Genomic DNA, 23,916 nt, shown 5'->3' on the forward strand with positions numbered 1-23,916 from the left:
TAAATTTGTGTTCATTTATGTTTTTGTTTTAGAATATTTTATATAAACATATTTTTAGTATTATTTCAAATATTGTTTTAATGCATTTCTCCCATGACAGTTAAAACGTTAGAAGCCAAAAAGCTAGTTGAGGGAGGCATATCAACTATGTGAGTTCTTGTTAAGCTTTCTATCAATCTAGACTGCAATATGGACTGTAGCAGTGGGCACAACTGAACACCACCTAGATAAACTATTTGCACAAGAATGCCATCACCAATTGCCTTAAGCACTGTGTCCATCTTAAGAAGTGAATTTGAGCCATTCAGGCTGTTGATGCAGTCAATGATGATCCCCTTGAGCTCGGGCGAGTACCCAACAACGTTCCAAATCATTTGGTCATATTCTTTTGACACCAAGATCCACTTCTTTACTTGTCCAGCTCCTGCCACTGTTGAAACGACCTTACACTCCTCCGTTGTAAAACTTCACAACAGCATCCCGAGTCCCTTGTGCCCTCATGTCAAGGAATATATGTCAAGCGCAAGCAATCTCAGCTATTCTTCATGCTCGCATTTGTCTGGAATACCCTCTGCCTTTGAGAAAACTACATGCCAGTTAGAGGCATACATCGAAGACCATTGACAGAATCCCCTCCACTGTCAGGTTCCAGGTTTCTTTGCTTACATCCCTTGTGAGAGGTGATGGAGGAAGCTTACACCAAACGCTGACCTGGACATCAGTCACCATGTCAAACTAAACCCTAAACCTTTCTTCTTTCTCCTTTTAAAAAATATTTATCGGACAACTTTTATTGAATTTTAAAACTTGGGCGGGACTATGGAATTTAGGGCAAATGGCAGACGAGGAGGACGGCGACCCAGCACCACCAGAAGCCGCGGCGCCACCGTCGGCGCCACCGCCCCGCCAGGGCATCACTGTTGCCTCTTCTTCGGGCCTCGCGCGCCGCCCGTCCCAGCGCGGCATCCTCATGGCAATGCAGCAGCGCAGCCGGAACGCGGCGCTCACGGGATTGCTCCAGGCTAGGGTAATGTGGTCGGTCATCAATCTCCCCAGTGGCGTGATCCGCCGGAGCTCCAGCCTCGTCCACAATGCCGTGGGATTGGCGGAAGGCGCACTGGGCGCGCTGGGCGATCTCGCCAAGAACACCGGCGCCACTGGCGGATTCGTGGTCCAGCAGGCGATCCAGGGCGGCCGCCTCCTCCTCGACGCCGGCGGCATCGGCCGCGGCCAGTCGCGAGCGCCGCCAGTGCGCAGGACCTTCGCCGGCTCCATGGAAGCCATGACGTTCGTGCGCAACTTCGACATGGAATTCGGCCATGGCCGACCGGATTTCGAGAAGTCGAGCTTCGTGGAGGCGGTGTCCCGGGCCGTCCAGGATTACAAGCTCATGTTTGCGTACCTCCACTCATCCGAGAACGCGGGATCTCTCGAGTTTTGCCGGAGAACTCTGTGCTCGCAGGAGGTGGTGGAGTTTGTCAACGCCAACTTTGTGTCGTGGGGAGCGGACGTCCGGAGCAGCGAAGGCTTCCAGATGAGCATAAGCTTGCGAGCTCCTGGTTTTCCTTTTTGCGCTGTCGTTGGAGCGTCCTCGCCACAGCATTTGTTGGTGTTGCAACAGGCAGGTACTTGGCTCGCTTTTTCCACGCTTTCTTTTTTTTTTTCGTCCTGATTCTTTGTGATATTTTTCCCTGGCCAACTTTTGCTTTGTGTTCTTTGTTGGTCTTCTTCCCTTTGTCTGACGCCTAGCTTTTTCTCCTCTGTTTTATTGTTCTTCCCCCTTGGCTTGGCTGGCTGGTTTTTCATGTTATTGTTCTCATGTGTTTCCTTTTTCAAAGGTGAATGGTCAAATGTCTGGGCTGGAGCTGATTTCCACGCTGCGACGAGTTCTAAAACAGCACGGTGGAGCCCTCTCGGTTGCACGATCTGAACAAGCCGAGATTGCAAAGTACCGGCGTTTACGTGATGCAGCAGCGAATCAGGCCTTGTTGGTCCAAGTAAGATATACAATTCCTTCTTTCTGTCCTTGTCTCGTTCTTTTCTTCCTTTTTCATGGAGAGATAGAAACAAAAGAGAAAAAAGATGATATCTTCGCTATCTTAGTATTATATGTCTCGGCACTTCTCACCTCGTTGCCCCTGCTCGTGGTTGGAACAGGCGCGGTCACCGCAGCAGGGGGTCCACGACAAGAAAGCCAGTGATTCCGAGGAGAGCAACAACAAGAAGAAGAGCGTGGCTCCTGCTCCGAGGCGGCGGAAATGGTTCTTTCTCAAGAGCTGAGGCAAGCTTCGATCAAGGTGAGAGTTTGTTCGCAGGGTTAGAAACTAAGTTTGTTTTCTCTCTCGGTGTTTCTACCGCTGCAGCGATCATGCGGCGGGGAAAAGAATGTCCGGCTCCAATTGGGGCGCGATTAAAGAAAGGCCGGTCAAACAAGCAAGCACAGCTAAGCTCGATTGATTCGAGCGGGCGAGCGAGCAAGGGAACAAAAAAAAAGGAAAAGGTTGTAAGTTGCTCGCTAAAAGCTGAGTCGAGTTGGTTGCTCGAGAACTTAACTCGCACTGAATTTGGATCTCGTCGCAACTGCCAATGAAGAACACATGCGCTGAATTGATTGGACGATTCTTCTCTCGTCTCGCAACTTTCTCCGCATTATAGAGAGATGTACGCTTTGGAGCTAATGCTGGTACGGCCGTCGCCTAGTTGCCCCAGCCACGGCCGTATGGTTCTATCTCCACGCACAGTCCATTGAACGATTCAACCATCTTTTTTTCTCGCTTTGGTTTTGCTTGCTTTGGACAAAGAGAAAAAGGAGATACACATTGATATCTCGGCTCATCATCGCATCGCAGCCTCCCCCGTGCCCACTTTGACTCTGAACTCCGCCACCTTACTTGATGCCGGGGTGATCAGCGACATGCATGACGTAGCAAGCAAGCCCCTGCCACCTTTTACAATATTAAATACAATTTCCTGGCTCATTGTCAACACAAACACCATCATCATCTTGCATAGCAATTGCAATCCCTCGTCAGGCTTGAATGGGGAGGGAGTAGAAGAAGAATGAGAAGCTTTTGCTTGTGGGCAAGAAAGAGCATCACTTTCTCTGGGAATTTGACTTTGATTTGTTGCAAGAGAGAGGGATTTCAAGGAAAGGCCTGCTACTTTCTGCTACTGTTGTTGCTGCTGCTGCTGCTGCTGGCTGGAAGAAGAAAGAGAAAAAAGAGAAAGCAAGAAAATAAAAGGTGGTGTGCAATTAAGTAAATGGGGGCTTCCAAAAGCAGGTCTCTTTCCAGCTCATGCACTGTTGTGTTTAATCCAGACCACCATTAATCCAGAGGGTTTGGTTGGCGTGCCATTTTACCACTAGATAGCCCCCCCAACCCCCCTTTTTCAATCAAGTTACCACACCAGTCAACATTGTCTCTTCACTTTTGAAGTGGACTCTCCATCCATTCCATTCCACATTTCATGGGAAAAAAATCTGCAGAGAAAGGCCAGCATTTTTCTTAAGAGCAGGAGTGTGACCATACAATTGGGCTAGTTCAATTGTTTCAATGTTGGCTATCAAACTTGGCCATGATCCTTCTTGGCTCTACAAGTTACAACTATGGATTTCATACTCTTGAACTATGCCACTTTCAACTCTGCAACTCCCCCAAGAAGCACTTAGGTGCCTTCACTCATGAAACTACAACCAAATTTACTACATTGCCCGAATCCCATGAATTCTAACAAGTTTCACTCCCTCTCTTGCTTGCTTGCTTATAAGTTGTAATAACTCTCTCCCATCCCACCAAACTCTGAAAGCTCTGTGGACTTTCTTTGCGTCTTGCCCTAGACAAAGCTTGGGAAAAAGTCCCATGCGCGTCCAATGTGGCCTGGCTGGCTGGCTACACAACACACACACGAGCTTTTGTCTTGGTGTTTAAGCATTAGGGCGCCATATGTGTTGGTCACGTGGCAAGTATCATGCCCACGTCACTTCTACGTGGACCAGCCAAGATTTCGAGCTCTCGTTTGAATCAACACCAAATCTCGTCTCAATATATCCAAACAAACGAGCATCTATGTAAAACAAGCTTTGTTGCATATCAAGATCCAGGCTATGATCCAAAGCATGATGATATTATAGATTTCAAAGTTTTTTAGTATGGTTGGTGGTCTGGACACTTCGTTTTCTTTTTGCCAAATCATGCCATGCTGCTACTGGGATATCGATCGATCGATCGATCGAGAGGGTGTCTAGCAGCAGCAGCAAGTGTGCAAACAGTGGGATCTCTTCTCTCTCTCTCTCTCTCTCTCGCTCGCTCGATCGATCGATCCATCCAAAAGAAGAGGATGGTTCTAATCCAAGCTCTCGATGATCAATGCACGCCATTGGAGTTCGCCCACTGCGGCCGCACGGGCGACCACTTTGGCAACCGGGGACTGAAGTAGCTGCTCACCACCCGGGCATTGAGGAGCTCTACGATGGGCGTGAACTTGACGCAGCGCGGGGTCTTGTACTGGTTGATGGAAGCCCCGCGGCTGAGCGCGTAGTCCATGAGCTGATCGAAAGTCCCCGGCTTCACCACCTTGATCTCTAGAGGACCGATGCTTCGATCCGAGGCTCTCCCCTGCCGGTAGACGCTGTCCAGCGATTCCTCGATGGCCAGGCAGCACTCCTCGAGCACGTCCTTCGGGATGGGCGAGGAGCTCCGGAGCTCCCAGAAGAGGACGTAGTGGCCGGGGATGGTGGTGGTGTCGGCGTAACTCGTGTACTCGATGAGCCGGGCGCCGTAGCTGGACTCGATGCCCGCGGTGGCGCTGCGCACGGCCTTGGCTAGATCCTCCTCGCCCGTCTTGTCCGAGTCGATGCTCAGCACGACGTTCTTGCGGCACACGAAGGCGAATTGGGGCGCCGAGTTGTGGAAGCCCGTGACGCGGAGGATGTCGCCCACGCGGTACCGGCACAGCCCTGTCGAATCAGACGGCGTGATCATCAGCCTTGGAGGATCCCCACAAAAGAAGAGAGAAAGCAAAGGTGGTGACCAGAGTAAACTCAGCTATGGCTGCCAAGAACACACATATAGCACACCCACTGTCACGATCAATCAATCAATCAATCAATCAATCAATCCGCCAAAGGAAAGCTTAGAAGCTTCCCTCTATCAGTCGAGATCGATGATCTTACCTGCGTAGGTGGTGATGACGAGCTCGTACTCGTGACCCATCTTCACGTCCACGAGCTCCACCAGCTCGGACGGATCCGGCACCCTGGCCGCCTTGCTCTTGCCGCTCTTGGGCTTGATCTTCTTCTTGGCAACGTTATCGTCCTGGTCGGATGAGGAGGAAGCCGCGGAGTCCTCGTCGGAATCATGGTGGAGCACGGGCAAGAACTCAAAGTACGCCATGTTGGGCAGCAGAGTGTACGAGACTTCCGATGGCGGGCACAGCGGCTGGAGATTGATCCCAAAGTAGCACTCAGAGGAAGCGTACATGGTGCACACGAGCGGCAGCCCCCCGGAGTAGTAGTCGAGCGTGGGGATGTACTGCGCCATGGTGCCGGTGACGATCACGTCGATATACTTGGTGTTTGGCCACAGCCGCGCGATGATGCCGGCCCATGACTCCTTGCGGCACTGCTCGGCGATGTCGTCGGCCAGCGCCGGGTCGGGGCGTGGCATGAGCGCCAGCACCGCGCGGCGCGCCGCTGCGTCCACAACCAGCTCGTTGAGCCCGCCCGCGCGGATGTCGTCGCACAGCTCCCGCCAGTGGGTCTCGAGGAAGCGGATGGCGCGCAGGAATCCCGAGGCGAAGACCGCGCCCATGCGAAGAACTTCGTGGCGCTGGAGGAGGCCGCACAGGAGCTGGCAGTACATGCTCTGGTGCGCGTCGGGGCAGAGCACGGTCTCGTTGGGGCTCGTGTAGACGTTGCAGGGATCGTAGGGGCGCTCCGTGAAGTAGCGGCTCTTGTAGTAGCTGGTGAGCACCGGGCGCGCGAGGAGGCCGCCCGGGGTCTTGGCCTCGGATTTGATGAAGAAGAGGTACATCCCTTTGCCTTGATCCAGTCCCGGGAGATACCTGCGCAGCGCATGCACGAGTTTGTCAATCGCTAGCTCGAGCGCGATCAAGCTCGAGACCACACTCACTGGTTCATCACGGGCATGAGGAGGCTGTAGAGCAGGCAGCGGCGCTCGAATTCTTCCGAGATGGTGGGCATGAGTTTCCTCTGGCCAGCCGACGTTCCCGAGCTGGGAGGAGCAAAATTGTGAGTACCAACATCGAGATCGCCATCGCCCAACATCGCAAATGGAAAGAAGGATCGAGAATTTCTTTCTTACCTGGTGAGGAACTCGGAGATGGGATGGGCGGAGAGGATGGGCGAGGTGTCGCCATTGGCAATGCGTTGGATCTCGGGCTCGAGGTCCTCGTAGGTGATGACGGGCAGGCATTGGCGGAACGAGGCCTTGTCGGTGCGGCCATTGAGGCCGTGGCGTTTGAGGTACTCGGTGTGAGCATTGCGCTCCAGGATGGCCGACAGCACCGCCGACTGGACTTCCGCCGCCTCGCTCGTCACCTTCTCGATGAACTGCAAGGCTTGCTTCTCGCGCTCCTTGTGCTCCAGATTCATCTTGCCTTTGCGAAGTTGCTGCGAGTTTTGCGGGGGGCGCGTGTGATCTTCTCTCCTCTGCAACACTATATAGAGCTCAGATTATCGTTCCAGCGGTGAAATGCTTCATGCAATTCTCTTGACCCCTTCCACCACCATTACCAGCACCACCACACCACCACAGACAATGGATCAACAAGGAATGGATGTTCCAAATGATGAGGGGAGCCTAAAGGAGGGGCGCCAAGCACAAGAGACATACCACCACCACTAGCAAAAGAAAAGTGTGGAGGAAAAGAGAAGAGATCTCTATTGGCGAGCAGACGAGCGAGCAAGGGTGTTTGGCAGCCTATCTATGCCTAGAGCGTCGCTTTGTGTATAGACTAGAGCGTGTATATGTACGATCCAGTGGAGCGAGCGTGTGTGTTGTATTTGTAGGTAGTCCACGAGACCAAAAGCCCAGGGAAAAGCACACCGGCAAAGGGAGAAAAAGAGTGCTAGCGTCTTTGACAACAAGCAAGGGATATGGAGTGAAGTTCTCACTCGCTCAACTCGAGCTCTAACTTATTCACTCTGGGAAGAAAGATCACACACAAGCCTGAGAGACTGGAAGAGAAAGAAGAGATAAAAAGAGAGGAGTGTTTGAGCGAGGTGTTTACCACAAGGACGGATTTTATAGAGACGAAGGAGGGACCCTTCGTGAAAAATGAAAATAAAAAAGAGAGAGAAAAAGAGCTCTTTTTTTCTTCTTCTCGTTGCGGTGGGACCGAAGCGAACTAACACCAAACCAAAGTACCACAGACCAAGGACTCGTATTACTCTCTCTCGCTCTCCCAGCAAAAGAAGGTCGCAATTTTCAAAGGGGGCTAAAACAGCTTTTGGCGAGCTCCGATGAGTGAGTGAGTGAGTGATGAATGAATGAATGAATGAATGAATGAATGCAACCGGGGAGCGAGCGAGCGAATTGTTGGGAAATTTTTATACGCGCAAGGAGGAGGAGCCCAGAGAGATTTCCCTGAATCCAAAAACCTCTTTTGACCATTCAAAGGGAGGAGTCATGGGGGTGTGTTCTTGCTTGGCGAGATCTCGCGCGCAGAGCTAGCTGGGATGTTGGAGGACTGACCGACTTTATAAAAACACGCTCTTTTGTTTGGAGAGCATTGTTTATACAATTGAGGAGCGCGAGATGGAAGAAGAAGAAGAAGACGACGAGGAAGAATGAAAACAATGCAGGGCTTCTTAATGCACAGCACAGATTATGCTGCTGCCAGGAGCCAGTGCGTGCAAATCGCGAAGAAAAACAAACCATGTTTTAGAGAACCCATGACACAAAACACCCACCTTTAGCGAGAGATCTTCCTTAGAACTTGTGAACGTAAGAGTCGGGATTTGTTATCTTTGTTTGATCCGGATCTCTTAGGAGATCGAGAGCGAGCGAGCGAACAAGCGCGTGATCGATCGAGAAAGAGAGAAGGCCGGAAAGGCTCTTGATGCAAAGCTAACATCTCCTCCATGGTTTATATAGTCCCCGTCTCTTGGAGGCTGGGATATTCGTGGGCGAATATGCTGCTGGCTTGCACAGGGACATGATCATCATCGTTATCAGGCAACAAGGAAGCATTGTTGGAAATTGTTTCAGTGTTTTGCCGCTGTTCATCCATGTCGTCACGACTCCATCTTCCTCGTTCTCTCTCACTTGCATGGCCCGGCACCAGACACGGACTCGTTCGTCTATAAACGCCACCGCCACCGCCGCCACAGCCACCGCCAATTTACAAAGTAAAAACTTGTTCCATTCCATTCCTCTCGCCATGGATCGAAGGAGAGAACCGAAGTTCCACCACCCAAGTTTAAAGGAGGTGGCCCAGATTTACATGCGTAAGACACCAAGCACAAGTTTCTATCTCACTTGATGACCCAAGGTGGCATTTAATGACCAGGGGACCAAACCCAAAAGAAAAATAAAAAAAAATTCACTCGGGGAGGCTTTGACTGGTCAACCCATTGACCGCGTAGAATGTACGACACGACCTCCTCCAAATCTAGGAGGCCTACCGCACGTGAGATGGGCCACTCCGCCAGCCACAGCCAGCCAAACAAATGCCCTAATTACTCGCACTCCGCCACCCTGCAGCGTGGATTTATGGCAAATGCTTTTGCGCAGCGTCGCAGGAAACACGAAAGGAGGAGTTGTGCAAGCGAGCTAGCGAGCGCCGAGGAGGAACAAAAGTAACAGCGACTGGAATGGAGAAGGATTGCCAGGAATGCGACCACCATTTTATCTTCCACCACCTTTTCTCTTCTTTGTTTTCTCTGTTTGTTTGTGATATGAACTATCTTTTTAAGCATGGTCCGGGGACCCCGGGATTGCATGAGTGATCCACTCAACCGAAATCTCTCCCCGCCTTGTTTGTGTTGCGTTGTTTATTGGTACGGAGGGCTCTTTCTTTGGGAGACAGGATCCCCGTCCTGGGGATGGATCGAATCTAGCGAGAGAGATTGAATAATACTCCGCAAGCTCTAAAGGGGGGCCAGCAGCACGCGTTTACAGGATGAGGATTACAGGCTCACCGCAGCTCTGGCCGGACGGGGCTTTGGTGGTAGTTACGGAAACTCACAGAACATTCGTTTGTTTTGTGGAGAAAATGGTCCTTTTCATCAGAAGCGTAATCTATTCAAGTTATTTTATAAGGTTGTGCAACATGAGATGAACAGAGTGTTGCTGCTGCTGTTGTTGTTGGGTTTGTGCTGTTGCTGTTTGTCCAATCCAGCCAAGCGTGCAAGTGATGTACCACTGTTGCAATTGACATCGTCCTAGGTGCTTTTTGCACAACCACCGTTGACACATCAAATCGTCGCAAAAGCACCGTGCTGTCAGCATGCCACCCAACAACCAGCAAACAATAAGCAGCCACAGCAGCAACCCCCCGCCCCCTCTCCACAGCGCCCACGCTCGCCTCCAAAAACCTCTAAACTTACAAAACCACTCGGGTGATCAAGCAAAACAGTGGGCTGATCAAGGGCGGTGGAGATGATTACGTGAATGATTGGGTTGGCATGCATGATTGGTGGCATAGTATAGCCTAACACGATGTGTGTGAAGCTTGTGTGTGCCAAGCCAGGAACCCCACTCGGTGGATCCCTTTTCGTTTCTTCCAGTGCGTTCAATGAAATGCACAGTTGATTCATGAGTTTGCACAGCCCCCACCGATGGATGGATGGATGAACGCTCGCCAACGACGTGATAGCTATCTTGTCGTATAGCGAGTACGGCACGACGGGAATTGGAGTGCATTGAAGCATAGCGGAGGAACAGGCCGTACCATATTCTTCCTGTCTATGTGGGTTTTGTTGTTGTTGTTGATGATGATGATGAAGAAGCGGGATGCTTTTTGGTAATAGTACTAGTTGCTTTGCTGCTGCTGGCTGCTGCTGGCTGCTGCGGCTGGCTGCTCTGGTGCTGTCGCTGCTGCTCTCGCTATACGCCGATTTTTTTACACAGTGGTGGTGTGTGTTTTTGTGGTTGGCTGGTTTTTATGAGGGGGAAAGATCGGCCGGCCCAGACGTGGAATCTTGAATAGTCGCGTTCGTCCAAGTGTTGTGCTTTCTTATGTGAGGCTCTTTAGCAGACAAGTCTTGCAAGGCCAGCCAACAAAGCGATGTCTTTTACGCATTTGGAAGTGGGGGAAATGTCTGGCTGTGCCGGCAGAAAAGACGGGGCTTGTCGGGTGTGTACCCAACGTGCCCAGCTGGTCTGGCAGGGCAGGCCCCGGGCAATGGACCCCCTCGCTCGCCCATGAACCCTATTCGCGCCCTCGTCGCCTCCGCCACCTTTTGTTCTAATGCGGGTCAACCCCCTGTGGACATTGTTGAGATTCCGCGGGGGCGCAATTTGCTGGTGGAGGAGCAAGCAAGCACAGAGAAACATGTAGATGGCGCAGTAACTTGTGTGTTGTCCTGTCTCTTTGACCCCGTGATCTTGTACAGCTTCGTCGATTCGCAAATCACCTCTTGCGGAGGGGAGAATCTTTGAGTTTTCGCGCTTGGCGGTTGCTTGGAACTCTGGATCTTCTATTGCGACGAATTCTCTTCTCTTTCTAAGTTCCTGTGCTGGCTACTTGAGAGCCTTAAAGTTGGTCGTTTTTTTCTTTCTTTTTCTTTCCAGGTTGATGTGAGCTGCCCTTGTTTGATCCGAACCGAGCACATCGATCCATTCGGGCTCGAAACTTCTGGGCGCGCACGAAAACGATGTGAGAGGGGAGGAGTAAATTTGTGCTGTGCTCCCTCACTTTCTTCGCCTTGATGGCGTCGAGGAGAGTACGGTGGTCCTGCATGTCGACGGCCGAAAGCCGACGTGCAGAGAACTAAGGAATCACGCCTTTGAAACTCAGCAAACTCACCAGTGCCAAACTTTTTCTTACACACACAATGGCTTAATGTTACGTACCCGGAACAACAAAGAAGTCATCCCGCCATGGAATCGTCCCGTACGTAGGTACGGACCCCTGAAAGAGCAACGTTTTAGCGGCGTTTTGAGGAAGTTCCTCCGCAGTTCGAGTTGATCACGCTGTACGTTTGCCCCCGCCCCCCCCCAACATTGACTCCGCATCCATAGGCCTGCTAAGTTTAAGCCGTCGATCGACACACGACTCTTGTGGATTCCATTGGAAAGGAGTGAAAAAGTCCAATGCTTTTGTTTCTCCACGATCACCGATCGGCTAGTGGGCCTTGATCCCCCAGGGTCCATGTCTAGCTGTGTCAAACACGATCAAAGGCTTACGAATCAAAGCAATATCCGCGGACAAACGAAAGTCTCCCATTCCAAAGTTGAATCGCGAGCATTCGCTTGCGCATGGCTTCGGTCATTCTCAACACGTGGTTTGGATCTAGATTGTTTGGAAGTCAAGATTGGAGAAAGGTCAGAGCTTTTTACGTGCTAAGTGTCAATCCAATGCTACAACTTGCAAGGCTAGCATTTGCTGTAGCCTAAAACTCATGTGTACGTGCCAACTTGAAAGATGGCCATGCATGGCATTTGCTGTAGCCTAAAGCGTCCGCACGTGTTTAGTGAATAAGTCGTCCATCGTCCTTCGCCGGTGCCGAACTCTTCCACAGCTCAACTAGATCCACGCCGCGCTCATCATCGATCGAGACCACGATGTGGTCGTTGCCAATCTCCTCCTCCAAGCCTACGCCGACGATGCTTTCCATATCTTCCTGGCGATGTGGCAAAGGAACGTCTTCTCCGGTCTCTTGGAAGAGGCGATTATCCTGTTCGCGGGAATGCCCCACCGGGATCCGGTGTGTTGGAACGGGATGATTAGGAGCTCCAGCCCGGATTTCATTGCTAATCTCTTCCTCAGGATTGTGGCAATGATCCGGAATCGCGGAGGCGATGGAATTCTTTTGGGGATGCCAGATCGTAGCGAACTGTCCTGGAATCTAGCAATCGCAGCAGTTGCCATTAATGGGCAAATTTCTGCAAGCGTTTCTTTCCTTTTTACGATGACAATGTGGAGTTTGATTGCTTTCAACACGATCCTCCACTCTTGTGTTGCGCACTGCAATTACGACTCAGCGCTTGATCTCTTGAAAAAAATGCCAATTGTGAATGAAATCTCAGGCAGCGCTGCAATCACAGCATTGCCGCCAAGGGGCAAATGGATAGCGCTTGCGCAATGTTTTGGGCGATCATCCAGCGGAGCGTGATGCTGTGGATGACCATGGCTGTCGCACTGTTTCGTTTCGAACGCATAGATCTTGGATGGACTGTTCGCCGCTGTGGACAAGTTCTTCCTGGAACTCGTTTCTTCCAGCAAGTGCCAGTAGAGGGCATCTTGTTCCAGATCTTCCCGAGAGGATTTTCAAGGAGCTGCTTCCTGCCAGAGATTTGATATCGTGGAACACGATACTGATGGCGCTGTGCGATCACCAACGCGTGGACCGAGAGTGGCGATCTTCGGAGGAGCTCCAATGTGGGGTCTTGTGACCTGGAACACGATGCTCGGGGCATCGGGCGAGAGGATGACGACGATGTTCGATTCGATGCCACAGAGAGACGTGATCTCCTGGACCGTTTTGATCACTACGGCCTTGGCGCAATCGATCTTCGAGAAGATGCCGCAGAGGAGCGTCGTGCCGTGGACAGCAATGATCCAAGCCTTTGCCAATCGAGGGGATTTGCATCGAGCGAGAGATTGCTTCGAGCAAATGCCCGAGTACAATCTGGAACGCGATGATCCACGCGTGTGGAAGCGCTGGGATGATCGCGATCGCGACGAGATCTCGTGGAACACTGTCCTGGCAGCACTTGCCAGCGATGGAGATCATCATCACTCGAGGGCATGTGGATGAAGCTTCGTGGCCGTGCTGCTCGGCCGATCACGCCACCGGCGGCTTGATTCTCGACGAGCATGGGTTTGGATCACAGGTCGCCACGGCAATGCCCTGGGCCAGATCCACAGCTCTTCCAGCGACTGCAATCCATCCATCCCAATCCGGCGCTGTGGTCCGTTCCACAAATCGATCGCGCTGGGCATTGCCTCTGATGGTGTCACATTCTTGGCGCTTCTCCCGTGCTGCGGTCACACGGGTCTGGTCGATCGAGGCGTGGAGCTGCTGCGGTCCATGGCGGGCAATTTCGGGGTTGGCTGTGCTGGATCTGCTGGGGCGGCAGAGTAGAAGGAGCCATGAGCGCTGCCGTGAGCCGGGCGAGTGGCTGCAGCTCGGGACGATGCTACAAAGCCCTAACGTGTAGAACCCTAATTAGGGTTCTTGCGGGCGATGGAGAAGCGGATGCTGCTCCTCACGCTGCTCGTGCTGCTGCTTCTGGGATCGATCGACGCGCAGATCTCCAAGCCGATTGCTCACGACTCCAATGTGGAGGAGAGCGTCAAGCAGAACAAATTCCGCAGCCGCGAGGCCAGCGACGATCTTCTCGGCTATCCAAACCTGTGAGTACTTTTTTACCTCGCTTTCTTGCTTAGCTGCATTCCTTGATCGATTGGAAATTTTCCTCTTACCAATAGTTTTTTTTTTTTCCCATCTAGAGACGAAGAAGCTTTGGCGAACACGCAGTGTCCGAGGAACTTAGAATTGCGATGGCAGGCAGAAGCGAGCGCAAGCATCTACGCTGCTCCTCTCATCGCAGACATCAACGGGTGAGTATCCTTGTTTCTTTCTCTTGATGCGAAGAAAACTGTGGATTGATTTGATACAAGGGATGGGAAACTGGACATTGTTGTGCCGTCTTTCGTTCACTACCTCGATGTTCTTGAAGGAGCAGATGGGGAAAAAATGCAAGGTGTGTTGAGTCGTGGAGCTTGATGGTGCTACTGATTTATGCTTGTCCTCGCTGCTTAGGATGGCCGGCTTATCACCAATCCACAGTGCATTCCAGTCCCTTGCTTTACGATATTGACAAGGATGGATATAAGGAAATTCTTTTGCCGACTTACAACGGAGAAGTTCTTATGTTCCGGTAACTTGAAGCAAAAGTTTGAAGCTCAAAACAAGTTTTGCTCTTTTTTGCTTTGTCAAGTTCGTCGGGCTATCCGATAAATGAGAAGATCACAGTTCCAAGGTTACGGGTTCGAAAGGACTGGTATGTTGGATTGAGTCCTGACCATGTGGACCGATCTCATCCTGATGTTCACGATGATGGTTTAGTGATTCCTTCTCCTCCTGGTACGTATCAATGTCTCTGTGTAAAATCCATTCGCTCTTGTTTAGCTCTTGCGGCTTGCAGGCGTGTCAAGTGACCACGCGGTAGCGAATGCTTCTAGTACCATCGCCACGAAGGATGGACAGAACGGTTCTAGTACTATCGAGACGAAGGATGGACAGAACGGTAGCTCTCCCGGCAATGTTTCGGGAAAACTGGACAACTCAACCTTAAGCAACACTCCGGAGACATTGAACGTTTCAGCAACTGCAACTGCAGGGAATGGATCGGCTACTTTGAAAGTTAGTGACGTCGCTGAAGCTGGGTCAGAACTTCGCATGGGTACTACAAGTCCGAATAACACGCAGGGAACACAGAGACGGCTTCTCCAACAGGAAGCCACAGCCGGTGACAACCGAGAGAAACTGGAAGCGGATGCAGAGGCCACGTTTGATGTTTTCCGTGATAAGGGAGGGCTGAGTGACGAGTATGCTTACGATTATGACGACTACGTAGACGAATCGATGTGGACCGATGATCACTGGGTTCAGGCTGTCCACGAAAGGGAAGAAGACTTTATCGACATAGACGCACATATTCTTTGCACACCGGTAAGTGTGTCTTGTTTGGTTTTTGGCAGATGGCTAATATTGCCACTGTCTCCAGGTGATTGCAGACATTGACAAGGATGGAGTCGACGAACTTATTGTTGCTGCTTCCTTTTTCTTTGATCGTGAGTAAGCTCTCCTGCCGCTTTTCAACCTTGCATTTGGTAGCACAGGTATTCATTCTTTCTTTGCAGGTATTACGAAGCAAATCCTGACTTGCTCAGCAAGGATGTCGATATTAGCAAATACGTTGCTGGAGCCATCTTCGTTTTTAGTTTGGACACGAAACAAGTCAAGTGGAAAATACATTTCGACCTTAGTACCGATTCTGTGGCGTTCCGTGCGTATATCTATTCATCGCCGACGGTAGTCGACCTGGATGGCGATGGATACCTCAGTATCGTAGTTGGGACATCCTTCGGATTCGTTTATGCTCTGCATTACAACGGTAATACTTGGTTTTTTTTTCTGTTCTCTCGCAGGCCTCAGAAACTTTTCCTTAACTTGTTTTGTTTGCAATCCAGGTATTGTAAGGAAAAACTTCCCGCTACAAATGGGAGAGATTCACGCCCAGGTTGTTGCGGCTGACGTAAACGACGATGGGAAAGTCGAGATTGTCACCGCTGACACAAGAGGCAATGTTGTTGCCTGGGAGACCGATGGCAAGCTATTGTGGGAAGTTCATCTCAAGAGTATGATAGCTCAAGTAAGTTTTTGATTCGTTTCTCTAGTTTTTGAAACAAACTTGTCTTTGCAGGCGCCGACTGTGGGCGATGTGAATGGCGATGGAATAACTGACGTGGTTGTTCCGACTGCTTCAGGCAACATCTACGTTTTGAAGGGCACCGACGGCTCATATGTTCCCCCGTTTCCGTTCCGTACGCACGGCCGGATCATGGCTTCGGTGTTGCTACTTGATTTTGGTAACAAGGAATCGGAGCAAGCCGACGTGGTCTTGGTTGCAACTTCGTTCGATGGCTACCTGTACATTATCGATGGGAAAACTGGCTGTGCCGACGCAACAGATATTGGAGAAACATCGTAAGCCTCGAGAGCTGCTCGTGATTACGTACTGTTTCTTTTTTTCGTTACAGATATACCATGGTTTTAGTGGAGAATGTTGACGGAGGCGACGATCTCGATCTGATAGTTACAACCATGAATGGAAACGTCTACTGTTTCCAAACCCCAGTGAAACACCACCCCTTGAAGGTATGAATGTGCATTGCCTCGTGTATTCAAAGTGATCTTATCTCCATTTGCAGGCATGGCCGACAGCAAACCAGGGGAGGAACGTCCTGTCACCTCGCTACAATCGCGAAGGCGTTTATGCTCTACCTTCGTCCAGAAAGTTTCGAGACGAAGCCGGCGAGAGCTTCTGGGTGGTGTTTAAAATCGTGGATCAGCACAACTTGCACGGGCCTTACAACGTGACTGTAAGTTCCTCCTCGAAGCTCGGCCTTTCCATTTCTCCAAAACTTATCCTTTGTTTCTCTCGCACAGCTGACGCTCTTGGTCCCGGGGAACTACCACGAGCCTCGAAGGATCACGCAGTGGCATCGCTACGATCAACCGGGGGTCCAGAAGCTCAAAGTCCCGTGCGTGCCAATCCGGAGCACTGGAACAGTGACGCTGGAGATGGTGGACAGGCACGGCCTCGCTTTCACCGACGAATTCTCGCTAACGTTCCATATGCACTACTATCGACTCCTCAAATGGTTCGTGGTTCTACCATTGCTGGGAATGCTTGTAGCCATCGTTGGTCTTCATCCCGAAGATCACGTCTCGCTACCTTCTTTCTCTTCCAATGGTAGGCACCAAATGTAGGAACCATGGTTGAAGTTAACTCTTGTCAAGGATTAAAAGTAAACTCTAGTTAATTTTCCTAAAACCCTAGCTATGGCGGCCATTTGACGAGCGCTCTCTCTGGCGGTCGTGATGGCGCCTCTCCCACTTATCGGTGAGTTTCTTCGCAGATTTCTCGAGGTTAAGTTGATTCGTCGCGGCGATCGCAGTGCGGAGCGCCGAAGGGCTGACGCTGCTAGGCGGCGAGAGCGAGAAGCTGCAGAGGTAGAATTTTGGTTTCTTGACGTTTCTTAGCTCTCACACATTCTTCGCATTCTTCCATTTGCGAAGGCTTGCTTGCGCTGGAGCATCGGTTAGCAAGGATGGAAGCGAGCTAGCTGTGATCACTGGCGATGGAGTGGATGTCTTTGATCCAGTGACTTGCAACAAAATCCAATCTTTTCGGTTGGACGTTGTTGTTGCTGCTGTCTTCTCGTCGGCCGGATCGTTTCTACAGATCTTTCGAAAGGCAACCGGTCCGGAAGACAAGAATGTTGGCATCTGGGACGTGAAAACTGGGGAGGCAGTGGTTCTCTTCTATCAGAAAAACTTTTCAAAGTCAAGCTGGTAAGAAAACTTTTTTCTTCCTTTCTTCTTGTTTATAGTCTTGAATTCTTTTGGTTGTGTTTACAGGCCGATTCTCCAGTTCAGCGACGACGATTCTGTGGCTTGCCGGCTTGCAACCAACTCGGTCCAGATCTACGATGCCAAAAACTTTGCAAAGGGTGCTGTCGATCATTTGCGTTTGCCTGGAATTCAAGCTGTGAAACTTTCTCCAGCTTCTCCGTCCTATCTCGCAACGTTTATTCCGGAGAGCAAGGTTTTAACTTACGACGATCTTTCTCATATCTTACATGGTTTTCTGGTTTTATCAGGGACAACCGGCCGTGGTGCAAATATATGATCGTAAAGAGGCTAGCAAATGTCAAGCACTGGCTCGACGTAGCTTCTTTAAGTCGAGTAGCGTCACCATGACTTGGAACGCGGGCTCGACCGGATTGCTTGTGCTAGCGGTCACTGACGACGATAAATCCAACCAAAGCTACTACGGCGACACCAAATTGTATTACTTGAAAAGCGATGGGACTTGTGAAGGGACGGTTCCTCTGAGTAAGTTCATGTTTGTTCTAGCTCTTTAATGTGATGAATCTTGTGCAGACAAAGAGGGGCCTATCCATGACGCTCAGTGGTCCCCGACCGGCAAAGAGTTTATTGTCGTCTATGGCTGTATCCTTTCAACCGTTTTATATCTATACTGTATCACTTAACGAGACGTCCAGACATGCCTGCTAAAGCTGCTCTCTTCGATACACAATGCCGGCAGGTTTTTGATTTTGGATCTGGACCTTATAACACCGTGCGGTGGAATCCCTTTGGAAGCTGTATCCTTGTGGCGTTTCTTTTCTTTTTTGTACTTTGGCTAGTTCTTCCTGACAGGTTCAAGTTATCTGTTTGGCTGGGTTCGGGAATCTTCCGGGTGATATGGTAAGCAATAAGTGTTTTATGATACACTGCTTATCTTTGCCACTTCTTCTTCAGGTGTTTTGGGACCGGAACACGCTAAAATCGATTGGAAACACGAAATCTCCCTGCTCAGTAACGTGTGAATGGGCACCCGATGGCCGGCTACTGATGACGGCCACGACCGCTCCTCGAATGCGAGTCGATAACGGGTATATGTTTGCTATTTTACGTGAGTGGCGATTACCTCGACTTGCAACATCAGGATAAGGATCTTCAAGTACACGGGAGCTCTGTTGGAGGAACAAAAGATCAACGATCTTTATCAAGTGAGTGCTTGGTTATATTTTGCTTTAGATGTAATATTTCCTCGTTTGTTTCATCAGGCGGACTGGCTGCCTGGACAGTATGTTGAGAGGCCAGCTTCGCCAGTTTCTGCCAAGAGTTCACAAAAAGAAAAACAACCATCTGGTATGTTTTTGATTATAAAAAAAAATAAAATTCTTTACTCGGTTTGTTCTATGCTTTTTAGCGGCTGCTATAGCCAAACCTGCAGCTTACCGTCCACCTCATTCAAGCATGTCGGCGTCAGTGCGTGCTCAGGTAAGTAATCAGAACAAATCGGGCTGTATTACGTGATGGAAAACTCTGTTGCAGCTATTTGGTGAAGAGGACTCCAATGCTGGAAGGTTTGGAGCAAATCCTTTTGTCTGAACTTTTTCTAACTTTTTTTTTTTTTGCGAACCCAGTGGGTTGAGCAAATCGGCTCTTAAGAACAAAAAGCGACGTGAGAAACAGAAAGAAAAGTCTGAAACACTTCCCGACGCACCAGTGAGTAGTAGTTCATTCTTTTTCTGCAGCTAACTCCTTTCATCCCTGGTTCTAGGAAGTCGTGAAGGAGGTCAACAGTGAGACATCTTCAGGTGAGACTGAGAGTCGTTTAAACTGCCTTTTGCTGTGCTCAGAAATTTAGCTTACAGGAGATGAGTTTGCGAAGAAAATTCGAGCTCTGAACAAGAAGCTGCGGCAGATAGAGGAACTCAAGAACAAGTTAAGTGGGCAGACGCCATCTCAAGAACAGAAGAGCAAGCTTCAGCAGGAGGCGTTATTGAGGGAAGAAATCAGGAAATTGGAGCTCTCTTCATAGATGGTTCTGCCTGGAATGAAGTTTTGTTTCGACAGTTAAACGCTGGTGATTCGGAAACTCAAACGCGATCAAGCGTGTACAGGTTCTTGAATTTCTTTCGCTGTCTTTATTCATTCTTATGGTTTGTTTATTGTTCAGGATGAAGCAGCGCGTCCTAGTACCAATCTGCAAAGCTGAAGAGAGATTTCTAATGACATAGCCTTTTCAATTCGAACAATTTTTAGTCATTACAGCTTGACTTGGCTGGTTCTCATTTTGGTTTTAGCTTGCCTGGCAGGTCCAAAAGTTCTTGTACCATGGAGCACTAGTCGAGGTAGAGATCGATTCATGGAAGGCTTCTCAATTGTTTTTTCTCCCTTTTTCCAGTGCAAGGATACTACTCTCCAGGAAGTGACAACACTCATGTTAGTTTTTTAAGTCAACGGGATTTTATTCGCAAGGAAAAAAGATCGTACTGCCTTCCCAGGTCGGTAGGGTTTGATAGTTTTTGATATGAAGAGGTGCTAGCTCGACTGATTTTTCCATTGGCAGTGCTATGGCGATTGTAGGAACGACGAGCTTTCCTCGTGTTTACGCAAATGGAGATAAGGGGAGAATTAGGGAAAGTGGTAGCATGGCGGTGACAAGTCGTCCGCGAACTTCATGGCTGTCGGTCTACAAGATCTCCGACACCATCTGGAAGAGGATCATCCACTTCCGGGGGCAGCCAACTTCGTCGAGCGTCACAATTGTCGCGGACAAGAGGAGCAAGAGCGATGAGAAGCAGGAGGACAAGATTGCGGCAGTGGTAGCCGACCAAGCCGACCCTTCGGTCGCTTGGGAGCAAAGGGTCAAAGACGTGGAAGCCGAGAAGCGGCGTCGAGCGCTGCTCAACCCGGGATTTAGCTTCTCAGCTGCTGGGCTTTTGTTCCCTTACCACCTGGGCGTGTGCCAGTGCCTCATGGAGCGGAACTATATCACGGTACGATCGAGCTCCAACTCTTCTCCATTTTCTGCTTTTCTATCTTCGCAGGAGGATACTCCTTTAGCTGGATCGTCGGCTGGAGCGCTCGTTTGCGCTGTTGTAGCGGCAGGGATGAGCATGCAAGACGCACTGGTCGCAACCAAGGATCTAGCACAAGATTGTCGTGCCAACGGGACCGCTTTCAGGCTCGGGGTAAGAGAGATCTCTCGAGGTACTGAGTCTGTGTCTAGTTTGCTCAGAGCTCCTCTTTATTGTCTCCGTCACTAGGCTGTGCTGAGGAGAGTTTTGTACAAAGTTATGCCCGATGACGCGCACGTTAAGGCGAGCGGGAGGATCAGAGGTATGGAGCTGTCTCTTTTCTCTCTCCCTTGTGTCATGCTAAGTTCACTACTTCTCTCTGCAGTTGCAATCACGCAACTCTTTCGAGTACCAAGAGGCCTGCTCGTTGACCAGTTTGATTCCAAAGAAGATCTGATCAACGCGTTGCTTACGTCGTGTTTCATTCCCGGGTAAGTAGTTTGCTCTTGCGTTCCATTAAGATGGGAGCTTGACTGGTTTTTAGTTATCTAGCACCACGACCTGTTACCGTCTTCAAGAACAGACTGTGCATCGACGGCGGGTTCACGCTCTTCATGCCCCCTTCAGCTGCTGAAACAACGGTTCTTTCGTGTCACTTGCTAAGATTCGAGTTGGCTTCTGAAACTTTCGCTTTGCTTTTACACAGGTACGAGTGTGTGCCTTTTCTGCCAAGCGCCTCGGTCTTCAAGACACAGTGGGTATCAGCCCGGACTGTAATCCCGACAACCGAGCCTCTCCAAGACAGGTACAGAAATAATAAAGGTATTTAGTAAATTTCTCGACTGTTTTGCAGCTTTTAAACTGGGCTTTAGAACCGGCTGGAGATGCAGTATTAGATGAGCTCTATGTCCTGGGCTACAAGGATGCTGCAGTGTGGGCAAATGCAAATCCTTTGATCAATTTTAGAGGCAAGGCAGCAGCTGCTCCAGTTTGAAGATGCAACAAACGATTGCTGTATCATACTAGAGGCATTCATGCGAAGGTAAGAAAGGAAATATAGAGATTCTTTGGGACACCATTCTCTAGAGACTAGCATTTGTACACAAAAGTTCCTTGTTCTACATGGTTGTCAAAAGAATCAAACGTTGTCAAAAGAAACAAACAAGAAACTACGTGTGAAGCTTCATGGTCAGTTGTGTGACTTTGTCAATCGCGTTCTATTTTCCCAGCCCACGTTTGAGAATTTTCCAGTCAAGCGCGTAGGTACCGGGAAGGCGGGCGGCTTCCTGGTATAAAAGCCCAACCAGGGAAACCCAGACAATTCATCGATCCCAGTCTGCAATCTTCCATCCTCTAGCCTGAAATTTGAGATTTTCTCTTTTTCTTCATAACACCCATGGCAAGTTCATATCCAAAGGACAAGATTGCATTCCTGTACATCCACAGAGAGAGTGGTGAGATTGGCTTCGTCTCACAATCTGCGTCCAGGCATGTCCCAGTACTAGCAGCAAAGTGTGATTTCTTGTTCTCCTCCATGGTCGCGAGTGACAAGGCGGAAGATTTAGAGGCTGCTAAGCAGGCCACACGCTCAGTTGCTCCAGAGATGAACAAGTACACCATTTCCATGCTTGGAGCAGCAGCTGACCAGGAGTGGACAGCCACCGTCTACGAGAGATACATTGGGAACGGGTTCGAGGGCGTGGTTTTCATCCAGGATCCCAATCTCCAGGAGGAGGACAGCGAGAGCATGAGCTATCTGGCCTCTCTGCTGCTGGACAACGGCGTCATGACCAGAGATTGCCTTCTGGAGCCCTCCAGCTCGCACACACCTCAAGAGGTGGACGACATCACCTCCCAAGTTGTGGACATCATCGAGAAGAATTACATCCACTTCCCAAAGCACGACCAGTGGTTCACAAGTGGGGGCAAGCAGAGGTTTGCGGACAAGGTGAGGTACCACGTCGCAAGAAACATTCCACTCGAGTTCGTCTTGCCCGCATTTCCAGTCAAGTCGTGCAATCCCGACAAGACTCTGGGAAAGTGCCCGGACAAGGCCGAGGAGCTGGCCATCCATTCCATGAAGATTGTTGCGGATCTCATCAAGGCCGTGTATGCTCCAGGCGTGCACTACAACGTCGCCTCGGATGGCCATGTCTTCTCTGATCTCGTCGGCTCGGACGACGCTGCTGTGGATTCTTACGGCGAGATGTTTTGGGAGATGGCACACAATCTGTATCCCGGCCTTGTCAATTTCTTTCGCCTGGATGAGTTTCTGCTGGACAACCACAGTGACAAAGACATTGCAAAGCTTATCTCCAACACCACCGTGGAGCATCCCGTTGCGACTGAGCTCACCGCCAATGCAGAGAATGCCAGGCGAGCTCTCATGTGCTTGTTTGGATGTGACGAGTCAACCGTCACCAAGGAGATCAAGGAGGACCCGGAGACACGCAATCTATATCGTGGCTTCTCCAGGTTCATGCTCGAGGACTTGTACGAACACAAGAGCTGCAAGAATCTCCCGTCAAAGTCGGCCAAGAAGAAGCTGTGCAGCCAGGTTGCCTTCCTCATGATCCTCAGGAACCGTGCATACTCGGCCATGGTGGAGTGGCTCTTCCCTTTGCAGCTGCGCATTTCCATCCACCCGCATCCAAACAGAGGTCCCAAGTATGGCATCAACATCATCCATTCCTCTCTAGTGGCAGCGCAGCGTTCTTCCGAGGAGAAGAACTTCCACATCCCAACACCATGGCACAACGCGGTGGTGGAGCTGGCAGATGGCAAGTTCATGCTGCTGCACTCCAAAGTCATCCGAGGTTCGAGTATGCAGGCCACAGAAATGGCCTGTGAGCAGCTCGAGTTGAGTCAACAGTTGGTTCTCAAGCGTCAAGGCTACAGAATGACGCTGGTGACATATCCAGACGGCAGACCCAGCCACTACAGGCAGGTCAGTGTCTGCTAATATGTGATAGACGGTTTTGATTCTGGGTAAATTCCCTCAGGCCCATTTTTTTGTAAATTTTAAAAAGAGTAAATACCATTTTCTCTCTCACTTCTTTGTCTCCATCTGGAATTCTAAAAATGAACCGTACAAACAGAAGAAATAGAGAACATATTGTTGACTGTATAGTGCTTCCTCTGTTACTACAAATATATGAATACCATTACAGCAGTATAGGGGTCACTACTAACTTTGACAATCTTTTACTTCCGCTCCTTCTCTGGATCAATGTTGTGAAGAAGAAGCCCTGGATTGAAAATTCCTCAATACCGACACTATTCACCGCCTAAGTTTTACGCTGTGTATATTTCAGTCCAATTTTGTAAGCGGCTCAAGCTGCACAACACGTTACATGCTTCGCTCCAGCGTAGGCCATCCTGTCTCCATAAGGACGAGACGTGGTCTTTGGCAACTTGAGAACTTTAGGATGTGTTTGACAAGCCTTCTTTTTGAAACAAAGGTTTTTGCAGGACAATGTCATACGTCATCTATAGTCAAGTGGAATTTGTGGTCAAAGAATGTTTGCTACTCGTTTTGCGTTATACGGTATTTATGCATCATTTTAAACACGTGTTTTAAGAGCAGGAAAGCAGCAAGAAGCTACCTGTTTTCTTTAT

At 50.0% G+C, this 23,916-nt stretch overlaps 5 protein-coding genes across 7 annotated transcripts; 4 read left to right on the top strand and 1 right to left on the bottom strand.

Moving 5' to 3' along the window:
- The first annotated feature begins 835 nt into the window (after positions 1–835).
- Positions 836–2,616, top strand: LOC112348284 (plant UBX domain-containing protein 10-like). Its single transcript, XM_024680513.1, has 4 exons — positions 836–1,621; positions 1,839–1,997; positions 2,158–2,297; positions 2,364–2,616. Exons 1-3 carry the CDS (start codon positions 836–838, stop codon positions 2,278–2,280), a joined length of 1,068 nt encoding a protein of 355 aa, XP_024536281.1. The 3' UTR covers positions 2,281–2,297; positions 2,364–2,616.
- Positions 2,617–4,106: 1,490 nt separating this feature from the next.
- LOC9630581 (indole-3-acetic acid-amido synthetase GH3.5) lies at positions 4,107–8,043 on the bottom strand. 3 transcript variants are annotated; one of them, XM_024680588.1, is made up of 5 exons: positions 7,934–8,043; positions 6,324–6,670; positions 6,132–6,233; positions 5,174–6,063; positions 4,107–4,957 (listed from the first exon to the last, which is right to left on the bottom strand). In XM_024680588.1, exons 2-5 carry the CDS (start codon positions 6,611–6,613, stop codon positions 4,365–4,367), a joined length of 1,875 nt encoding a protein of 624 aa, XP_024536356.1. In that variant the 5' UTR covers positions 6,614–6,670; positions 7,934–8,043; the 3' UTR covers positions 4,107–4,364. The 3 variants fall into 3 exon arrangements, with proteins under 3 accessions (XP_024536356.1, XP_024536355.1, XP_024536354.1); XM_024680587.1 differs by having other exon boundaries at positions 6,324–6,678; XM_024680586.1 differs by lacking the exon at positions 7,934–8,043 and having other exon boundaries at positions 6,324–7,218.
- Positions 8,044–13,344: 5,301 nt separating this feature from the next.
- On the top strand, positions 13,345–16,754 carry LOC9645478 (protein DEFECTIVE IN EXINE FORMATION 1). The gene is made up of 13 exons (XM_024680488.1): positions 13,345–13,545; positions 13,642–13,752; positions 13,813–13,895; positions 13,955–14,072; positions 14,133–14,278; positions 14,340–14,866; positions 14,922–14,992; positions 15,058–15,311; positions 15,388–15,569; positions 15,621–15,904; positions 15,958–16,075; positions 16,129–16,299; positions 16,367–16,754. Exons 1-13 carry the CDS (start codon positions 13,376–13,378, stop codon positions 16,688–16,690), a joined length of 2,559 nt encoding a protein of 852 aa, XP_024536256.1. The 5' UTR covers positions 13,345–13,375; the 3' UTR covers positions 16,691–16,754.
- Positions 16,750–19,546, top strand: LOC9630582 (eukaryotic translation initiation factor 2A). Its single transcript, XM_024680489.1, has 17 exons — positions 16,750–16,823; positions 16,879–16,933; positions 17,000–17,275; positions 17,342–17,528; positions 17,584–17,818; positions 17,867–17,935; positions 17,989–18,090; positions 18,153–18,193; positions 18,248–18,381; positions 18,435–18,498; positions 18,556–18,640; positions 18,702–18,772; positions 18,827–18,858; positions 18,919–19,000; positions 19,056–19,092; positions 19,150–19,398; positions 19,455–19,546. The coding sequence occupies exons 1-16, from the start codon at positions 16,802–16,804 to the stop codon at positions 19,314–19,316; spliced, it is 1,659 nt and encodes a 552-aa protein (XP_024536257.1). The 5' UTR covers positions 16,750–16,801; the 3' UTR covers positions 19,317–19,398; positions 19,455–19,546.
- Positions 19,547–19,795: 249 nt separating this feature from the next.
- On the top strand, positions 19,796–21,478 carry LOC9630583 (patatin-like phospholipase domain-containing protein 2). The gene is given in 7 exon segments (XM_024680490.1): positions 19,796–20,277; positions 20,329–20,472; positions 20,548–20,620; positions 20,684–20,789; positions 20,843–20,981; positions 20,984–21,103; positions 21,152–21,478. Coding segments are annotated over 7 exon segments (1,149 nt in total). The 5' UTR covers positions 19,796–19,851; the 3' UTR covers positions 21,293–21,478.
- Positions 21,479–23,916: the final 2,438 nt, after the last annotated feature.

The sequence above is a fragment of the Selaginella moellendorffii genome, unplaced genomic scaffold (genome assembly GCF_000143415.4).
Source record: "Selaginella moellendorffii unplaced genomic scaffold, v1.0 SELMOscaffold_28, whole genome shotgun sequence".
NCBI lineage: Eukaryota > Viridiplantae > Streptophyta > Lycopodiopsida > Selaginellales > Selaginellaceae > Selaginella > Selaginella moellendorffii.